This window comes from Danio rerio, chromosome 18 (genome assembly GCF_052040795.2).
Source record: "Danio rerio strain M-AB ecotype USA chromosome 18, GRCz13ab, whole genome shotgun sequence".
Classification (NCBI taxonomy): Eukaryota; Metazoa; Chordata; class Actinopteri; order Cypriniformes; family Danionidae; genus Danio; species Danio rerio.
In genome coordinates, this window is record NC_141038.1 from 270001 (window position 1) to 290000 (window position 20000).

The 20000-nt window shown below is 40.4% G+C and overlaps 2 protein-coding genes across 32 annotated transcripts in view; both read right to left on the bottom strand.

Moving 5' to 3' along the window:
* trpm7 (transient receptor potential cation channel, subfamily M, member 7) overlaps positions 1–15314 on the bottom strand; it is a 53220-nt gene extending 37906 nt beyond the window's left edge. For 26 of the 27 annotated variants that reach the window (XR_015514137.1, XR_015514136.1, XR_015514135.1 and 23 more), the window contains exons 1-4: positions 15133–15314; positions 789–868; positions 415–453; positions 1–17 (exon numbers count right to left, since the gene is read on the bottom strand). The exon at positions 1–17 is cut by the window's left edge and continues 173 nt beyond it. Coding sequence is in view for 7 of the 27 variants with exons in the window: in XM_087291480.1 (XP_087147606.1) it covers positions 1–17; positions 415–453; positions 789–868; positions 15133–15135 (139 nt within the window). In the remaining 20 variants the exon portion in view is untranslated. 27 annotated transcript variants of the gene reach the window in all.
* Positions 15315–19023: 3709 nt separating this feature from the next.
* sppl2a (signal peptide peptidase like 2A) overlaps positions 19024–20000 on the bottom strand; it is a 10105-nt gene continuing 9128 nt past the window's right edge. For all 5 annotated transcript variants that reach the window (XM_087292644.1, XM_087292645.1, XM_087292643.1 and 2 more), the window contains 1 exon segment: positions 19024–19416. In XM_087292644.1, coding sequence (XP_087148770.1) covers positions 19376–19416 — 41 coding nt within the window. In that variant the 3' untranslated portion in view covers positions 19024–19375.

The window sequence follows — 20000 nt, forward strand, 5'->3', positions numbered from 1 at the left end:
GACGCCCACAGCAGCACCTGCACACACACACACACACACACACAATCAGAAATCTCAGGTATTACTATCCTTGATGTAAGTCCTTACAATGTAGCAAAAACAAGTGCACACACTCACACACGTGCACACACAAATACACACATATATATATACACATACACGCACACACTCATTCACAGATGCACATGCATACACTCTGGTACATGCTTATGCACACACACTCATGCATAAACTTGTGCAAACACACAAACACACACACACACAAACACACACACAAACATTAATTAATTATCTATTCCCTAGTGGGGACTGTAGGCCACACACATTCACACACTCACACACAATTTTAGGCACACACTCATGCATACACTTGTGCAAACACGAATACACACACTTGTGCATATACACACTCACCGCACGAGCTGCTGGCAGATCTGGCATCCTGGGAGGCATCTGTAAACACACACACACACACACACACACACACACACACACACACACACACAGATGAGACATGAGGGAGATTGTGCTGAACATGTGACCCACTGCACACACACACACACCACACACACACACATCCCCCAAATATCTGCATGTCCCATAAGTCAGTCTTGTTCTGGATTAGTGCAGTGCATTCTGGGATTGTAGTTCTCTCCGTCAGTACAGCTGAGAAGCCTCTGCAGTGGTGACCTGTGTGTGGGTTGCTATGGTGTTGTGAGCGGTTGCTAAGTATGCTCTGCGTCTCCAGTAATACAGTAAAGTACAGTAAGCGGCAGGTGTGGCTGTACCTGTGCGGATCCTTGGACACGGGCAGAATATAGACACATTCCCTCCTGGTGAAAGTGTGTTCGATCCAGGACTTCTGGGACTGCAGGAGACAGACATGAGGAGCACGACATCAGACTTAACCAATCAACACAGACAACAGCTCAGCGTGTGTGTGTGTGTGTGTGTGTGTGTGTGTGATGTAATGAGCATTAGCAGTGTTTCCATCCACTTATTTTAGTGTGTTTTGGAGATTAAAAATGCTTGATGGAAACACAGAGATGCAGATCAATGTTGTAGGATGATAACGGAGCAGGATACACTCTTTATTCTATAAGAAAAGATGAGCATAAACTGCGCTGGACACACTTTTACATGTTTATCTACACGCTAGAATCATGGACCATCTGCGCACACACACACACAAAGGTGAGCACACATTCTTTCATGCAAGCTCACTCATACTCTCACACACACACACACACACACACACACACACACACACACACGTATTTATTTAATCATTCAAGCTCACTCATACTCACACTCTCACTCACACACACACTCACACACAAACACACACACACACACACACACACACACTAATACAAACTCTTTCCATCACACACACATACACACTTTCTCTCTCTTTCACACAAACACTCACACATGTCTCTGTTGGAGCTCCAGCTGAATGAAAACACACACACACACACACACACACACACAGAGCAGTGTGTGAGCAAACACAGTATCGGTGTCATGTGAGTGTTTGAGGCTGTAGTGTGGAGGCTCCGGGCCCTCAGGGGCCTCAGCTTTACAGAACACCAGTCAAACTCTCAGCCAATCCCTGCAGCCACACTTCAATCATGTGACCCACAGCAGCCAATCACCAGCAGAATAATCTGAGGAGGGTGCTGTGACTGTTCTCCTGCAGTATCAGGGGTTTACTGCTTCTCTAATCCTGCTGTTGTGACGCGAGCATAATGAACACACAGCACAAGCAGAACCAGTTATTAATATTAATAATCATTAAAGTTTGTAAAAATCTATTTCATATCATATATCTATTTCATATATGGTGACAGTAATGTAGTACACACTGCAGTAGTAGATGATTTGAGACGCAGCCGTACCTTTGGAGGGTAAGATGAAGCACCGGTGTCAGACTCAGGTCCTGGAGGGCCGCAGCTCTGCACAGTGTAGTTCCAGCCCTGATCAAACTCATTGAGCCATTCAAGCTTGTCGGATCTTCCAGGTAAGTGTGTTGGAGCAGCGTTAGAACTAAACTGTGCAGAGCAGCGGCCCTCCAGGAACTGGAATTGACACCGATGATCCAAGGTCTCATTCACAGCGAACACGTCTATGCTTCTAGAAATGTGAGCAGCAGTGTTCAGGAATAAGCTGAAAACAATCCCAGCATAAAGCAGGAGGGTATATGGACACACACTCACTCACACACACACACACACACACACACACACACACACACACTCTGAGTGCCTGCAAACAGAAACCCGTAATGTAACCCCGCCTCTGAGCTCTTCTGATTGGTCCACTGCTGTGACAGAAAGCGAGCTCTAACTTCACACGGTGTCTGAAAACACGACGCCCATCTGCGCGGTCGCACACACACACTCATCCATCAATCAATCACACGTTTAGATTTTAAAACAATGTAAGATCATCACACTGTAGGGAAAAACACATTCTGTGTGAACGACCCCCAAGACAGATGAAGTCCAGCAGGGCTCTGAGGTGTGGTCCTGGTCTATGAGCAGCAGTGGAGGATGGAGAGGCTCCTGCAGTAATGCGAACACTCTGCTTCTGTAGGTGTGGATGAAGGGTCTGGAGGAACTCATCACCCTCACACCGACACTGACTCCTCTACTGCGCTTACAGGCTTCCTTTATATGAAAATACAGAGAATACCAAACACGTGATGACAGAGCTGCATGACGCTGGATAATGAAACTTGGGGATATGTGGATATCAGAGATGGCGAGAGTACACACACGCTTTACTCCAGCAGAGGTGCAGATGCTCGTGTGTAAACCCCTCTGCTGAAGCTCACGCCTCCAACATGTCCTTCAGTGTAAAGTCCCCATTACTGCTGCATGCTGTAGTTTCACTAGGTGGGTGAATATCCAGTTTCCCCCATGTATCATCATCCTGACGTAAACTCACAGTTTAATAAAAAGACAACAGCTGCCGTTCATGTTCACACACTCTAAAGATTATTCTGTGGGCTGTATATCTTTATAAATAATGTCTTACATTTTACACACAATTCTGTCTAAAATATAATGATTTTTTGATTTTATATTTGAATATTTTATTGAATATATATTTTCTTTTGCTAAAATAAATACATATTTGAGTGAAAACTGTTTTTCTGCATTAGCAGCTCTCATAAATAACCCATTAATTCAGTGTTTTCCCCAGGGTATTGTGGAGATTTTATTTACTGGATAAACATTTATTCTGTTAATACATTTATTCTATGCTAAAAACTACATACATAGGCATGACTATAACTAGGGCCAGACAGAATCTGCGCACGTTTTTTTCTATTTCTGCTGAGAATTTTGGTAAAAATCTGCGGATTTCTGCTGAATTATTTTGGGAGTATCAAGTAGAGTATCATAACTAAAACCTTAATATATGAAATAAAAAAGTAATAAATTACTGAATAAAAACTGAATAAAATTAGAGTTATACATTTACTCAAGTAAATAAACAGAATTAATAATCGGCTAAAAATCTGCGTAATTCTGCGTGCGCAGATTCCGTGTGGGCCTAACTATAACCTACAAAACATGTGCATGATCTTTTATTCACGTGATAAATACAGGATGTTTTGCATTATATTTTCATTCATGAATTGCCCAGTAAAGTTACTCTTGATCTTGTAAAACATTTGCTAAAACAATTAATTGAAGATTAATATGCCTGTATGTAAAATCATAGAGTCAATAAATTAATAAAAAACTGTTCAACAGCATCAGTTCTGTATTAGGAAATATGAACACACTGAAAATAAAGGAAATATATCTCAATGCAGAAAGTTTTTATAAATGTACTAAATCTACAAATCTTCACAAAAACACACTTTATTTTGCGGTGTTAGACTGAAAGACCAGAGATATCCCGTGCAGTTTGACCGCAAGTGGACAAAATGCTCTAGTCTAAACCTCAAGCATTGAAACAGCATATTTATGAACTGGAACGTGTCTCTCTTGTTTATCTGTGATCTGATCAAGCAAAGGTGTCTTATTACCGTGTAAACAGGGCGGATCAGTCATGTTATATTCCCGACTCCCTCCGTCTCATCTGTGTAGTCATCCTAGCCTTTCTCATAGTAATCTTCAGATACTGTGCAGGATATAGCCTTGGTTGAAAAAGTCGTGCACTGCGGTGCACAATGACGAAAATAGATTGACTGCATGTAAAAAGGTGCTCAAATTGTGCAATGACAAGAATTAATCTAGATCACGCAACCAAACACATGAAAACGAAAGTCATGAGCCCGATTTAGAAATGTAGAGAGTAGAAAGTACTCATAATTGGGTAAAAATGGAAGGAGTAAAAATTTGGCAAAAAATAAGTAGTGGAGGAAAGTACTGAAAAATCTACAGTAAGGAAGTGTTTGTGTTCTGTCACTCCCCATGGCTATGATGGCTATTCTGCGATGTAGATCATCACGCCATGAATACAGTTTCAGCAGATGACTCGAATATCTGTATTTGTACAGAATTGATCAATTTATGTTGATTTGGATGATCACATGGGCATAAAATATAATAAACCATCTATAAGAGCAGATCAACAACGTACAGAAACAGATCAAAACTAAACAAACAGTGTCTTATGAGGAGTCTAACAGTATTGAGGACCCGTAATTACATAATCCAGAGTGAAACAACACTGCATAGACATTCATTCTGTTTCAGCTTAGTCTCTTTATTTATCAGGGGTCACCACAGCGGAATGAACCACCAACTATTCCAGCATATGTTTCACTTTCTGGCCGCAACCCAGTACTGGGAAACACCCATACACACTCATTCACACACACACACACACACACTATGGCCAATTTAGATCAATCCCCCTATAGCGCATGTGTTTGGACTGTGGGGGAAACCGGAGCACCCGGAGGAAACCCACACCAACACGGGGAGAACATGCAAACTCCACACAGAAACACCAACTGACCCAGCCGAGACTCAAACCAGCAGCCTTGTTGCTGTGAGGCGATTGCGCTAACCACTGAGCCACCATGCCAACCCCTAACTACAGAGTCTCCACTCTATAAATATTCAATAAAACTAATTGTTAAAATCATAATTACAGTCACTCAAGCGGTTTTAAACCTGTAGATTAACTTCTTTAATCTGTTCAATACAAAAAAGAAGATATTTTGAAGAATGTTGGTAAACATTGACTTCCACAGTAAAAAAGATAAATGCTATGGAAGTCAATGATTTCCAGCATTCTTCAAATGATCTTCTTTTGTGTTTAACAGAATAAAGAAACTCTTAAAGCGTTAAAAGCACTGGGGGGTGAAATATCTAAGTTGAACTGGAAAAGCATTAACAAGATTTTTAGAAAACACAAAACCTTTTTCCTTCAGGTATTTAAGGAAATGAAGGTGTAGAGAATGTTTAGTGAATCTCTGGCTGATGTTTGAGTTCTCCAGACTCCAGCAGGTCTACATAAATATAGCTATACCAGTGTGTAAAAGCAGCAGACAGAGAGGAACTCCAGCACGATCATCATCAGCTTTACAATAATAACTGCAGAAACACACACACACACACACACACACACAGACACACACAGACACACACAGACACACACAGACACACACAGACACACACACACACACACACACACACACACACACACACACACACATACACATACACATACACACACACACACACACACACACACACACCTGATTTCCAGAAACGCCCTGTGAAGGAGAGAGAGCAACATCTCAACATTTATTGAAGAGGAGACCGAGCTCACACACGTTCATCATATTCAGGGTTAACTTAAACCTGCATTTAAAATAAAACACTGCAGAGATGCTCCTCTTCCTCTTCTCTTCTAGTCCAAATATTCACATTTTTGTTTATTGATTGTGATAATTGTTCTCATTACCAAAATGCCTTACACAACTGACAACCATCTGTTTTACATATACTTATCTATACACTCAGCGGCCACTTTATTAGGTACACCTCACTAGTACCGGGTCGGACCCCTTACACCTTCAGAACTGTCTTAATCCTTGGTGTCAGAGATTCATCAAGCTGCTGGAAATATTCCTCAGAGGTTTTGCTCCATATTGTCATGATAGCATCACACAGTTGCTGCAGATTTGTCGGCTGCACATCCATGATGCCAATCTCCCGTTCCACCACATCCCAAAGCTGCTCTATTGGATTGAGCTCTGGTGACTGTGGAGGCCATTTGAGTACAGTGAACTCATCGTCATGTTCAAGACACCAGTCTGAGATGATTGAGCTTTATGACATGCTGCGTTATCCTGCTGGAAGTAGCCATCAGAAGATGGAGACACTGTGCTCATAAAGGGATGGACATGGTCAGCAGCAATACTCAGGTAGGCTGTGGCGTTGATGCTCAATTGGTACTAATGGACCCAAAGAAAATCTCCCCCACACCATTACACCACCACCACCAGCCTGAACCGCTGATACAAGGCAGGATGATCCATGCTTTCATGTTGTCTGAGTCGAGCATCTGAATGTGTCAGCAGAAATGGAGACTCATCAGAGCAGCAACGTTTCTCCAATCTTCTATTGTCCAGTTTTGGTGAGTCTGTGTGAATTGTAGCCTCAGTTTCCTGTTCTTAGCTGACAGGAGCGGCACCCGGTGTGCTCTTCTGCTGCTGTAGCCCATCCGCCTCAAGGTTGGACGTGTTGTGTGTTCAGAGATGCTCTTCTGCAGAGTTCGGTTGTAACGAGTGCTTATTTGAGTTACTGCTGCCTTTCTATCAGCTGGAACCAGTCTGGCCATTCTCCTCTGACCTCTGGCCTCATCAACAAGGCATTTGCGCCCACAGAACTGCCGCTCACTGGATATTTCCTCTTTGTCGGAGCATTCTCTGTAAACCCTAGAGATGGTTGTGCGTGAAAATCCCAGTAGATCAGCAGTTTCTGAAATACTCAGAGCAGCCCGTCTGGCAGCAACAACCATGCCACGATCAAAGTCTCTTAAATCCCTTTCTTCCTCATTCTGATGCTCCTCTGACCTGCAGCAGATTGTCTTGATTATGTCCACATGCTGAAATGCAGTGAGCTGCTGCCCTGTGATTGGCTGATTAGATTTTTGCGTGAACCAGCAGTTGGACAGTGTACCTAATAAAGTGGCCAGTGAGTGCATTTTTAACATGATTCTGATGTAGAGTCTGCACATGCACTGAAATAGAAAGTAATTAATTTCCTAAATAAACACTTAATAAACGCTGGTTGCAGTAATGACACACAGAAAGTTTCAGAAGGAATGAAAACATCTGTGATTATCAACTAAAGAAAGCATGCAGTTAAACCATCTTACATGAGGCAGAAAACTGATGTGAAATATAGCAGAATCGCATTAACAGCACATAAGCAAACTTCGCTGTGACTTTAAGCAGTCTCTCTGAGGCTACAGGCTGCTCGCCGTCAGACGGATTTAACACCAGGGACTTTTAATTAAATTTCCCAGAGTTCCTTTCCATTCACAGCAGCGCTCCAGAGCCCAAAACAGAGAATTAAACACAGAAACACAGAAAACAGTCTACCTGAAACTCCTCATCTTCATCCTTCTGACGCAGCAGAGAATACAGAAACATGACAGAGAGAGAGAGAGAGAGAGAGAGAGAGACACTGGCTAACACTGAACTGAGCACAGAGACTCCAGCAGTGATTAATGATGCTGACCGACAACCACAATATTAGAAAAGCCGGGAAAGAGAAAGAGAGAAAAAGAGAGAGAGAGAGAGAGAGAGGGGGGGAGACTATATATTGTTATTGCTTTGAAAACACTGTTATATTTGACCGTCATGCCAATAACAAATAAAGCTGACTTTAACTACAATTAACTTTACAAAAACTCCACTTAAAGGACACCTATTATGCAGAGATGACTTTAATAAGACGTTTAACTCCAGTAGTGTGTGTGTGTGAGCAGTGTGTGAGTATCTCCAGCAGCCTCTAATGCTCAACATGAGTGAATTGTGTTTATTATAATCAGACTTGATGACTGAAACTCTTTGATTGACATTCTCCCTTAGTACGTGTCATCAATCCCCGCCCACTAGTGCCCATCTCATTAGCATATCCAGCAGGCCTGAGTGAGAAGCAGCCGTCTGTCCATTAGCCATTAGAGTGTTTGAGCTGCTAAAGATGATGTCAGCATAGACTAAGAGGATTATAGATGTGCAGTTCTAGATGAACAGAGACAGGAGCGACAGAGACTGACAGAAGCATCAACACACACTGATGATACACTTTGTAAATGGAGCTCATGACCTAGTGATGGAGCTGCAGAAATGCTCATTTTCATCATGCAATGATTCCCTATGAAGCTCTAAACATGCAGATGGAGATGTGTGTATCTGTAAAGCTGACACCACACACACTGCAAACTTTACACCTTCTGCTGATGATAACGGCTTCACAATGACATTATTGAGGAGAAATGACACACAGAGCACAGATATGAGCTCTGCTGATAAAACACATGTAGAATACAGCTCTCAAACCGCCATAAACACACACACACACACACACACACACACACACAGATAACAGCGCTGACTTTATGAAGCGGTCACAGATAACACACACTAGTGCTGGGTGATTTGACAGAAATCTCATATCACAATACAATTAACTCACAATATAGAACCCCTTCAGTAATGTCAGTCAGTCAATAGTTTATTTACACTGACCACATGTGGAGTTTGCATGTTCTCCCCGTGTTGGTGTGGGTTTCCTCCGGGTGCTCCGGTTTCCCCCACAGTCCAAACACATGCGCTATAGGGGAACTGATCAACTACACTGGCCGTCGTGTATAAGTGTGTGTGTGTGTGTGTGTGTGTGTGTGTGTGTGTGTGTGTGTGTGTGAATGAGTGTGTATGGGTGTTACCCAGTACTGGGTTGCAGCTGGAAAGGCATCGACTGAGTGAAACATATGCTGGAATAGTTGGCGGTTCATTCCGCTGTGGTGGCCCCTGATTAATAAAGAGACTAAGCTGAATGAATGAATAAAATAAATATTAATGAAATAAAAAAAGCATTTTAAAAACGAATAATTAGAACATAAAAATAAAAAACATCACTAAATAACATGCAAAGTGTAAACATTGCACATTTAATACTGCAGCTTTCTCGTGATGCTGCTACTCATGTTTCTGTCTGCATCCCCATAATGCAGTATAATATTATTATCATATAAATGATGATTGCAATTAATAATACAATAAATACTGTATTTTGTGACTCCATGATGATAAACTAAAATATGAAACAATGGGCCTTTCATTTTGTCCATATGATGAGGGTGAAGTCATTTATGCTGAACATTAAACACACACACACACACACCTGCACAGATTTACTCCACCTTCATCTTCAGTGCAACACACACACACACACAATCACAAGTAGCACAAAGCCACACAATAACCACACACATAGTGACCCAGAGGTCAGAGGTCACCGCAGGGGTCAACGCCTCTGAATCACGTAAATCACCTTAAAACAAAAACAGCTGAGGAAAGGAAAAAAATAAATATATAAATAAAGTTTCCAACATACAAAAATAAATAATTTTAACTTAAAATAATAATAATAATAAAATAAAATAAATAAAAATATTAATAACAAATATGAATTGTTAAGTGAAATGCTACATATAACACTGTATTTTTAATATTGTGACTTTCTTCCAATGCTGTTCTTCATGTTTCTGTCAATAGAACTTAATATTGCGCTTATATAAATCATGAAAAAGTATTACTGCACACGTGAATTCTGCTTCGTTCATTTGAAAATCTGGAGATTAAAATACATGAAAAAGTTAGAGCTGCTGAAAAATGTTTCAACACGGATGATAACCATCATAAATATGTATCAATCATCAAATAATAATATTAGCATATTTTCTGAAGGATGTGACTGTAAAATAGAGAAACTATGAAAAAATTCCACAGGACAGATATAAATTACACTATACCATACATGCATGATAAAAAATATCTATTTTAATAATATTAATTAACAACAATAATAATAATAATAATAATAAAAATAATACATTTATTTTATTTTCGTCTTAGTCCCTTTATAACAATAATAATAATAATAATAATAATAATAATATTTAAAAATAATAACAGTAATATTGAATAATTTTGAATGTATTTTTTATTGTTTTATGACTGCCTAAATGGAGTTAATACAGTACACTGGCTCTCATATGGAAGAAAATCTGCTTTCAAATACTGATTAATTACTTTATGAAAGTGGGTCAAACGTTTGATCATCCTTCACCTGTGTGTGTGTGTGTGTGTGTGTGTGTGTGTGTGTGTGTGTGTGTGTGTGTGTGTGTGTGTGTGTTAGAGAGAGAGAGACTGATATCACTTAAAAAAGCAGCAACTGAAGTAGCCAAAGCACCGGCTTTTACAAACAAAGTGCGCACACACACACTCACACACAGTGCACTATGTAAATAATGTTTTAATGTATCATGATAATTATAATAACTACAAACAAATACAAAAACACTGAAGAATTAACTTCAAGAAAGATTATTTTCTCAATCGAGTGCGTCACTGAATGGGCCTGAAGGAAGATTTCTCCACACACACTTCTGCGATCTCTATCAGATCATAAATACAGTGTTTGAGTCAAACTGCTGAATCTCATATTTAACACAGAGTTCAGCCGCTCACAGTAAGAGTGGATTAGACTCTCTCTCTCTCTCCCTCTCTGTCTCTCTCTCTCTCTTTGTTCAGGGCTGGTATTACAGTAATCTCCAGCATGTGACTCTCTTAAGTTTCCTATGAAGAAATAACTCAGTCTTCTCTCACTATCTGTTTCAGAGCAGAAATCCTCCAGAAAAGTGAATTATTAAGGCACAGGTGCATCAGATTCAGCGCTGGTTGCAGTTCTGATATTAACCTGCTGATCTACAAGCATCAGAAGCTTTGAACATATAGTCTGAAGGTTCATCGGCTTTACGTCTCATACATTAAACTCAACACACAACACTACAGCTCAGTTCAGAAAGATGGAGCATCACTGATGGACAAGCATTATACTCATGTTCATATAGGCAGATTACCATCATCATCATCACCAGAATTATTACCATCATCATCATCATCATCATCATAATTATCATCACCATAAACATCACCATCATCATTACCATCACAATCATCATCACACCAAATTTTTCACCATACTTATCATTATCACCACCATCATCATCACATCATAATCATCACCATCACTATCATAATCATTAGCATCACCAGTATCATTACCATCATAATCACAACCAGAATTATCATCATCATCTTAATTATCACCATCATCATTACCATCAGAATCATAACAATCATCATCAGCACATCATAATCATCACTATCATTATCACCACCATCATCACATCATAATCAACACAATCACTATCATAATCATCAGCATCACCAGTATAATTACCATCATAACGACAACCATAATTATCGTAATTATCATCATCATCATCACCATCAGAATCATAACAATAATCACCACACCAAAATCATCACTATCACTACCACATCATAATCATCAGCATCACCAGTATCATTACATCACCATCATAATCATAACCAGAGTTATCATCATAATTATCACCACCCTTAAACAGCCACCATAAACATCACCATCACAATCACCACATCATAATCACACCATCAATATTACCACCATCATCATCACATTATAACCATCACATCATCTCTATCATAATCACCACCATCACATCACAATCACCCACAACACTATCATCACACTTATCATCATCACACCATAATTATCATGATCATAATTATGACCATCATAAAGTCTTAATTATCACCACCACAATCTTCATCATCACCATCATCATAATCATCACCAGTATAACTACCATCACTATCATAATCCTCATTACCATGTTGATCACTAGTATAATTAACATCACTATCATAAGCATCACAACCATCACTATTTTCATCACCATCAAAATAATCACAATCGTCATCACATCATAAACATAACCATCAAAATAATCACACTAGCATTCATCACCAACATTACATCATAATCATCATCACCAACATAATCATCACCATCAAAATCATCACATTCATCACCAACATTACATCACAATCATCATCACCATCATAATCATTACCATCAAAATCACCACACTCACCACCAATATTACATCACAATCATCATCACCATCATAATCATAACCATCAAAATCACCACACTCACCACCAATATTACATCACAATCATCATCACCATCATAATCATAACCATCAAAATCATCACATTTATCATTAAATAATACATCATAAACAAAACCATCACAATCATCATCACCATCATAATCATAACCATAAAATCATCACATTCATCACCAACATTACATCACAATCATCATCACAATCATAATCATTACCATCAAAATCACCACACTCACACTCATCACCAATATTACATCATAATCACAACCCTCACAATCATTATCATCACCAACATAAAATAACCATCAAAATCATCACCAACATTACATAACAATCATCACCATCAAAATCACCACACTCACATTCATCACCAATATTACACCACAATCATCATCACCATCATAATCATGACAATCAAAATCACCACACTCACACTCATCACCAATATTACATAATAATCAAAACCATCACAATCATCATCACCATCACAATCATCACCATCAAAATCATCACATTCCATCACAATCACCATCATAATCATAATAACCACATCCATCACCAACATAACCATCACAATCATCATCACCATCATAACCATCAAAATCACTACACTCACCCTCATCACCAATATTGCATCATAATTTTAACCATCACCATCAAATTCATCATAACTATCTGGTGAAATATAAACACGGTAAATGTAACAGCACAGAAGTGAATACATCACTGCCACAGGTTTCTCTCATTTACATATTAGCAGCTGTAATTAAACAGGTTTCACCACTCGCTGTATTGATCTTTCACCTGCGGATGCCTGATAGATGATGTGCTCTCTGAAATCATCAGCGTTCATCAACACATTTGAAGAATACCCAAAGTAAACAGTCAAATATGTGAATAAAATGAACCCTTCGTTTACTCGACTTGGCCACTTCCACCCTGTATGAGTTTCTTTCTTCAACAAAACACAAAAGATCATGACTTCTGAAAAATCACATAACTCCTGATATTGTGAAGAGAAACACAGACACATTTCTCAGAAAGTCTCCTTGAGTGAACACCTGAGGCAGCTCCTCATCCACCGCCGGCACTGGAAACCTGCTGTTTGTGTAGACTTTTGTTTTCCTTCTCTGTTTGCTGCAGGATGTCGAGAGGTCGTGTAGTTAAATCAGATTACACACAACCTATAGGTGCGTGCGCTGACCCAGAAGACTCTTTTGTGTTTGTTATTTTCTCAGGAGTTAGTAGTTGAGGTCACTCAGCTCTCACCCGTCCTCATTCAAGGCTCGAGTTTGTAGTTTCTGCGGTTCTTAAATTTCATCCTTGACCTCACATCTTTGCAATTTATTACAGCTTTAAAAGTGTTGCTGTTGGTATTTAAACTGTGTAACAGCAGAGGAAAAAAGCTTTCAGAATGACAATAAAGACAGCACCATCAGCTGGACAACTCAACTCTACACCTCAATTAATCAACACCAACATACTGACTCATTCAAATTTACACTTACAGCCACCAATAATGCACTAAATCTGAGGGAATGTTTGCGAAAGGCAGTTTTCATTCACAGTTTTGAAGTTTCCCTATTGGCTTAAATCTATAAAACTGTATAAACTTGTTGTAAAGAATAATATTGCTTCCAAAAACGGATGCTTAATGAGTTCACACAAGTGTAAATGGTCACTATTACTATTAAATGGCCTGCTATGGATGTGCATGCTTCATAATCATCAACTGTGTTCAACAGAGGAGAGAAACTCATATAAGCTGACCACTTCAGAGTGAGTGTATGGAAAGGAAATGTTCATTTCTGGGTGAACTGACCCTTTAATGATTTAAAGCCCCTGATGCTGTGGTCTTGTAAATGACATTAAGTTATGAGTTCTTAGCTGAAAACGAAACACATCTTCAAGTCTTCACTCGCTTCGAGAAACATTTCTACAAACGTCTGCCTCAAACCCCTCAGGTCATTAGGGTCACCTCGACGAGTTCAGACCAGGCCCAACAACAGCTCAACAGCAGGTAAAACCAGTCCAGCAGAATGACCAGCGGACGGGTCACAACAGTCAAACCCAGTACATGTCATTTACACAACAAAAAAACTGGAATATTGACACTTTACTACTGTAAACAAACATTTACAGCCAATGCGCTACCGGCACAACACATATACATGTATAAATAAACAATTCAGCACCGCCACAATGGAAAAACGAGCACATCTCAAGACCAAAACATTTGTGTGGAAAAGACCTGATAACATCGCGAGCCATTTAAGTCACATGAGCAGCTCCCACACTCGATATCACTGAATTTCACCGTTTTACTTCACAATAATACTCCGATTAATCGCATCGCGCGGTTTGACTCGATTAAACGTGCGCGCGCTTGACACGTGACTTTCCACGCGCGCCCCCGCAGTACTGACAGAGCAGCGTCAAGTTACATTAACAGCGCATTAATGAGCATCAACACATTCCGACTGCTTTACTGAGCTTACACACACTTTCACAGCACTAATGAACAGAAACACACTCTCACTGCGCTCATGAATACACACACACACACACACACACCGCGCGTTATCAGTAACCGCCGCAGGACTCTCCGCTTCAGCGGCTCCTCGCTAGAGTTTCAGCCGCCGCCGGTGAGCGGTTTTCCGGCTGTGTTCAGAATCAGATAGAGAACCGCTAAGCTAACGGAGCTGCTCTTCTGGTGACTCTCGCCGGTCTGCGGCTCTTGCAGCCTGGTTGTCGGAGGGCCGCGGAGACTCGAGCTGTCAGAGACCAACACACACACACACACGCAGAGCCAAGAAACGGCACACACTCAGTGGCTCCTACCATTCTCTTCACCGTTCAGACTGTGGAGGCGCTGCTCCGGGGCGTGTAGCCATCTACCGGCGCCGTGCTGCTCGGGAAGCCGCGGATGGGGAGCCCGGTGGCGGTGGCGGCGCTGGGAGTCGTGTGTGTCCGCTGCAGCTCCAGCGGAAGGTGGATCTTTCATAATTGTGCGACTCTGGACTGACGCGGCGTGACGGAGCGGCTCTGAGCCCGACCCTCCGCTGAGTCACCGGGGGGCGGAGCATCACTGCGGGGCGGAGCCACAGCGGAGGAATTTAAATAAATTAAATTAAATAAATAAAAAAGAGCAGCTCACACACACACAAACTGCAGTTAACACACACACTGTAAAACATCTTACTACACACACTTCTTTCTGTTAAAACAATGAAAAAAAGTTTAAACTTCACAGCAGTGACGATGACAATTACATTTCAATAATCTGTTGTAAGATTATATATAAATATACACCGCAGAGAACAGCAGCACATGTCCTCATACAGCGCAGATATTCATCAATCATTCATTCATTTTCTTTACAGCTTAGTCCCTTTATTTATCAGGGGTCACCACAGCAGAATGAACCGCCAACTATTTTTTTATACAGCAGATGCCCTTCCAGCTGCAACCCATCACTGGAAAACACCCATGCACACTCATTCACACACACACTCATACACTACAGCCAGTTTAGTTGATCAGTTCCCCTATAGCGCATGTGTTTGGACTGTGGGGGAAACCGGAGCACCCGGAGGAAACCCACACCACCACGGGGAGAACATGCAAACTCCACACAGAAACACCAACTGACCCAGCCGAGACTCAAACCAGAGACCTTCTTGCTGTGAGGCCACAGTGCTGACCACTGCACCACCGTGCCGCCCATAACTGATAAATTTTACCTTGTGTTTAGTTTCTCCAGCTGCTGTCTGATGATTTGAGAAGCTTCTTTAATCCACACTTGTAAATCGCTTTATATAAAGAGTCTAAACGAGTAAACGTGTGTGTGAGGAGAATAATCTAATCAGTTCAAGAGAGACCAGTTAATAAAATTCCATTAAAAATATTTAATTAATTACATAACATTTAATTATTATCACATTATAATGTTATAATTAGATCAAATGAAATATAATGCAGTTTCTGTTATGTTTAGTTATGTTCATAAAAATATATACATGCTGAAATATTTCTAACAGCATAAATATTACAATAAGATGTGTCAAAATGCTATAAAATCTTAAGTTTTTGCAGAAATGTTTGCTTTCAGATGTAAACAGTGAAGTGTGTGTGTGTGTGTGTGTGTGTGTGTGTGTGTGTGTGTGCGTGCGTGTGTGTGTGTGTGTGTGTGTGTGTCAATAGATGAACATTTACATCATAAACAAAACTTTATGAGCAAAAACAGAAATATGTCTGTGGTCATAAATAAGGGTGCTGTGTTTTTCATTCAGTCTGTAAGAGGAATAAATCAGCTCTCCATTGATGTTTGGTTTATTTGAATAATCTGTGAATAATCACCTTTAAAGTTCAAATTAATTTCTTACAAATGCATATGATTAATCAGACACTGGGATCTGATGTATTTAGGGTGGAAAACTTATAAACATCTTCATTAAATATTGACCTTAATACCTCAATAATGATATTTTACATTATAGGAAAATCTATAATGGGCGGCACGGTGGCGCAGTGGGTAGTGCTTTTGCCTCACAGCAAGAAGGTCACTGGTTCGAGTCCTGGCTGGGTCAGTTGGTGTTTCTGTGTGGAGTTTGCATGTTCTCTTCATGTTGGCGTGCACTCTTGTCCCCAAGAAGGTACAAACCCTTGTCACTGGAACAGAATTGTACCTTAAGACAAAGAAGCACACGTGTACCGCTGCAGTTTGTACCTTTAAGGACATGATCTGTACCAGGGAACACTGAAATGATGCACCCTTGGTTTTTAAAACCTGCAGATGCAATACTGTACCTTCATCACAGGAACACATCTGATCTATGACAGCACCACTTTATACCTTAACAGTGTCAAAAATGCTTCCTAAACATTTATTTAAAGTGCCTTAAGTGTTTAGTTTACAATACATATAGTTTGTTTTACCAGTTGTTTTTATTATAGAATTGAATAATTAATGTTTATAAGTTTCAGTAATCATATACTTTTAAATGATGATTCTTGTTTTATTATGAAAATTATTCATAAATCACTTTGCCGTTCCAGTCATATCTATTTTCATATGTATTGTAATAAAGACAGAGTTGTTTGACACTTTTGTACCTTCATTTCAGTTGTATAAAAGGCACAGAACAGCATCATAGGAGCTCTTTTCTGTACCATATAAGGTACAAAACTATTCCTCAGGGAACATTATTTGTATTGCCGTGTTCATTTTTCTCTGAGAGTGTGGGTTTCCCCCATCCAAACACATGCGCTATAGGGGAACTGATCAACTAAACTGACTGTAGTATGAGTGTGTATGGGTGTTTCCCAGTACTGGGTTGCGGCTGGAAAGGCATCCGCTAAAACATATGCTGGATTAGTTGGCGGTTCATCCCACTGTGGTGACCCCACATTTATAAAGGGACTCAGCCGAAAAGTACATGAATGAATGCTGTTTGCAGCTTTAACAGAGAGATGATGTTGAATTATTATTTTTTTTAATAATCTTTTTATTGTTATTGTGTTAAATTATTCACGCAGAGGAGAATACACAGCTTTATTGTAGATTTGATGAGTGTATTTCTGTTCCTGTACACTGATCGACTCCTTCTATAACTCATTTGATGAATTTCCTGCAAATCCTCCTGTGTATCTTCAGCTTTGAGCTTCAGGGTCCGATTTGACTACAGTTTGACCACAGCGACGGCACTTCATCAATCATTTCACACAGAACATCCAACAGCACACGTCTGACGCTCCTCTGTAAATGCTGATGAATTAAAATCATATAGAATTCTACAAGGAAAGCTTTCATTTTAAGAGATTACACATTTATTTTATTACATTTTTGTGTTTACTTTTCTTATGTAATCACACACACACACACACACACACACACACACACACACACACACACAATTTTCATTCATTTCATTTTCTTGTCTGCTTTGTCCCTTTATTAATCCGGGGAATGAACCGCCAACTTATCCAGCACATTTTTACGTAGCGGATGCCCTTGCAGCTGCAACCCATCTCTGGGAAACCTCCACACACACACACACTCATACACTATGGACAATTTAGCCTACCCAATTCACCTGTACCACATGTGTTTGGATTGTGGGGGAAACCGGAGGAAACCCGGAGGAAACCCACGCCAACACGGGGAGAACATGCAAACTCCACACAGAAACACCAACTGAGCCGAGGATCGAACCTGCAACCCAGCGACCTTCTGGTTGTGAGGCGACAGCACTACCTACTGTGCCACTGCGTCGCCCACACACACTATTCTCACACTGTGAAATACACTAGAACTGTCTCTCTCTCTCTCTCTGTAAAACGTTTCACTTGGTTAAACTTGCAAACTCAAGTTGACCAACTGCGTTGAAAACGAGACTCAACTCAATTCTTTAATCTTTATTTAAGATGTTTCACAATCTATTTAACTAAAACTTATGTTGAAACAAAGAAGCACATTTTCCAGTTTGTAAGTTCACCCAAGTGAAACGTTTTACAGAGAGACAGAGAGACAGAGACGGACAGTTCTAGTCAATTTCACAATCAGACAGCAAATTAAAGATTAATAGAAGGAAGAGGAGCTGCTCTCCTGTAAATCATCCAACAATAATGTTCAACACTCGGAAAAATGGATCATCGTTCAACTTCAGCCTGAACTGCAGATCCTGAACAATGAAGAGATCCGCTCACACAAACACACTCAGCAGCCCGGGCTGTGTTCAGATCGGTCTTTATTACATGAGAAGGCAGCACAGATGAAGCCGGATCAATCACTGATGTCAGCTTAGAGAATATAACCCAAACATTACGCTATAAAACGATCATAAAAAGGAGAGACCGACACAACAGCAGCTGATCTAAGGCCCCTTGAGGAATCATTCAGACACTCGTGTGTGTGTGTGTGTGTGTGTGTGTGTGTTTTAGTAAAGTGTCACAGTGTAAAGATGAAGATCATGATGATGATGATCCTGTGCTTTGTCAGTCAGAAACACACACAGAGAAAGAGAAAGTGTGTGTGTGTGTGTGTGTGTGTGTGTGTGTGTGTGTGTGTGTGTGTGTGTGAAGCTCAGCAGCTCCTCACTCCACCAGCTGCTCCAGCGTCTCCATCTGAAAAGAGAGAGAGTGAAATTATAACATGCACGCACACACACACACACACACACGCACACGTACACACACTCCAATGACATGCAGACTCACACTACGACACTACAGATGCACATAAACAGTTGGTAGTCTGTTAATCTGGGTTATTCTCTGGGTTATTCTGGTTGGAGTTAGAGATCCAGTGAAATCTGCATTTTTATTGGATGTCTGACGTAATCTCAACTGACACATGTAGAGAGGGTGGGGCATATAGTAGCTCCTCCCCTTTTATAAAAATCAGCCAATAGTGTTGTGTTTTTCTCCCAGCTGAGAGTGGCTGAGCTCAAGAGCATCAGATAAACCGCCAATAAGCAGAAGGAGGCGGGGCGTGTCAGACAATAGAGAGCATCTGATTGGTCAGAAGATTTGAAGGGAAACTGCAGTATGACAAAATCCTTGATGCATTTAAGAGGACGAGACACACTGCAGACTGGAGACGTTTACATCAGGGTTACAGCTCCTGCATGCGAGTTTGGTCAGTTTTGGAGACTCTAGATTGGAGATATCCTGAACACTACTGATACTGACATCTACAGTAATATAAT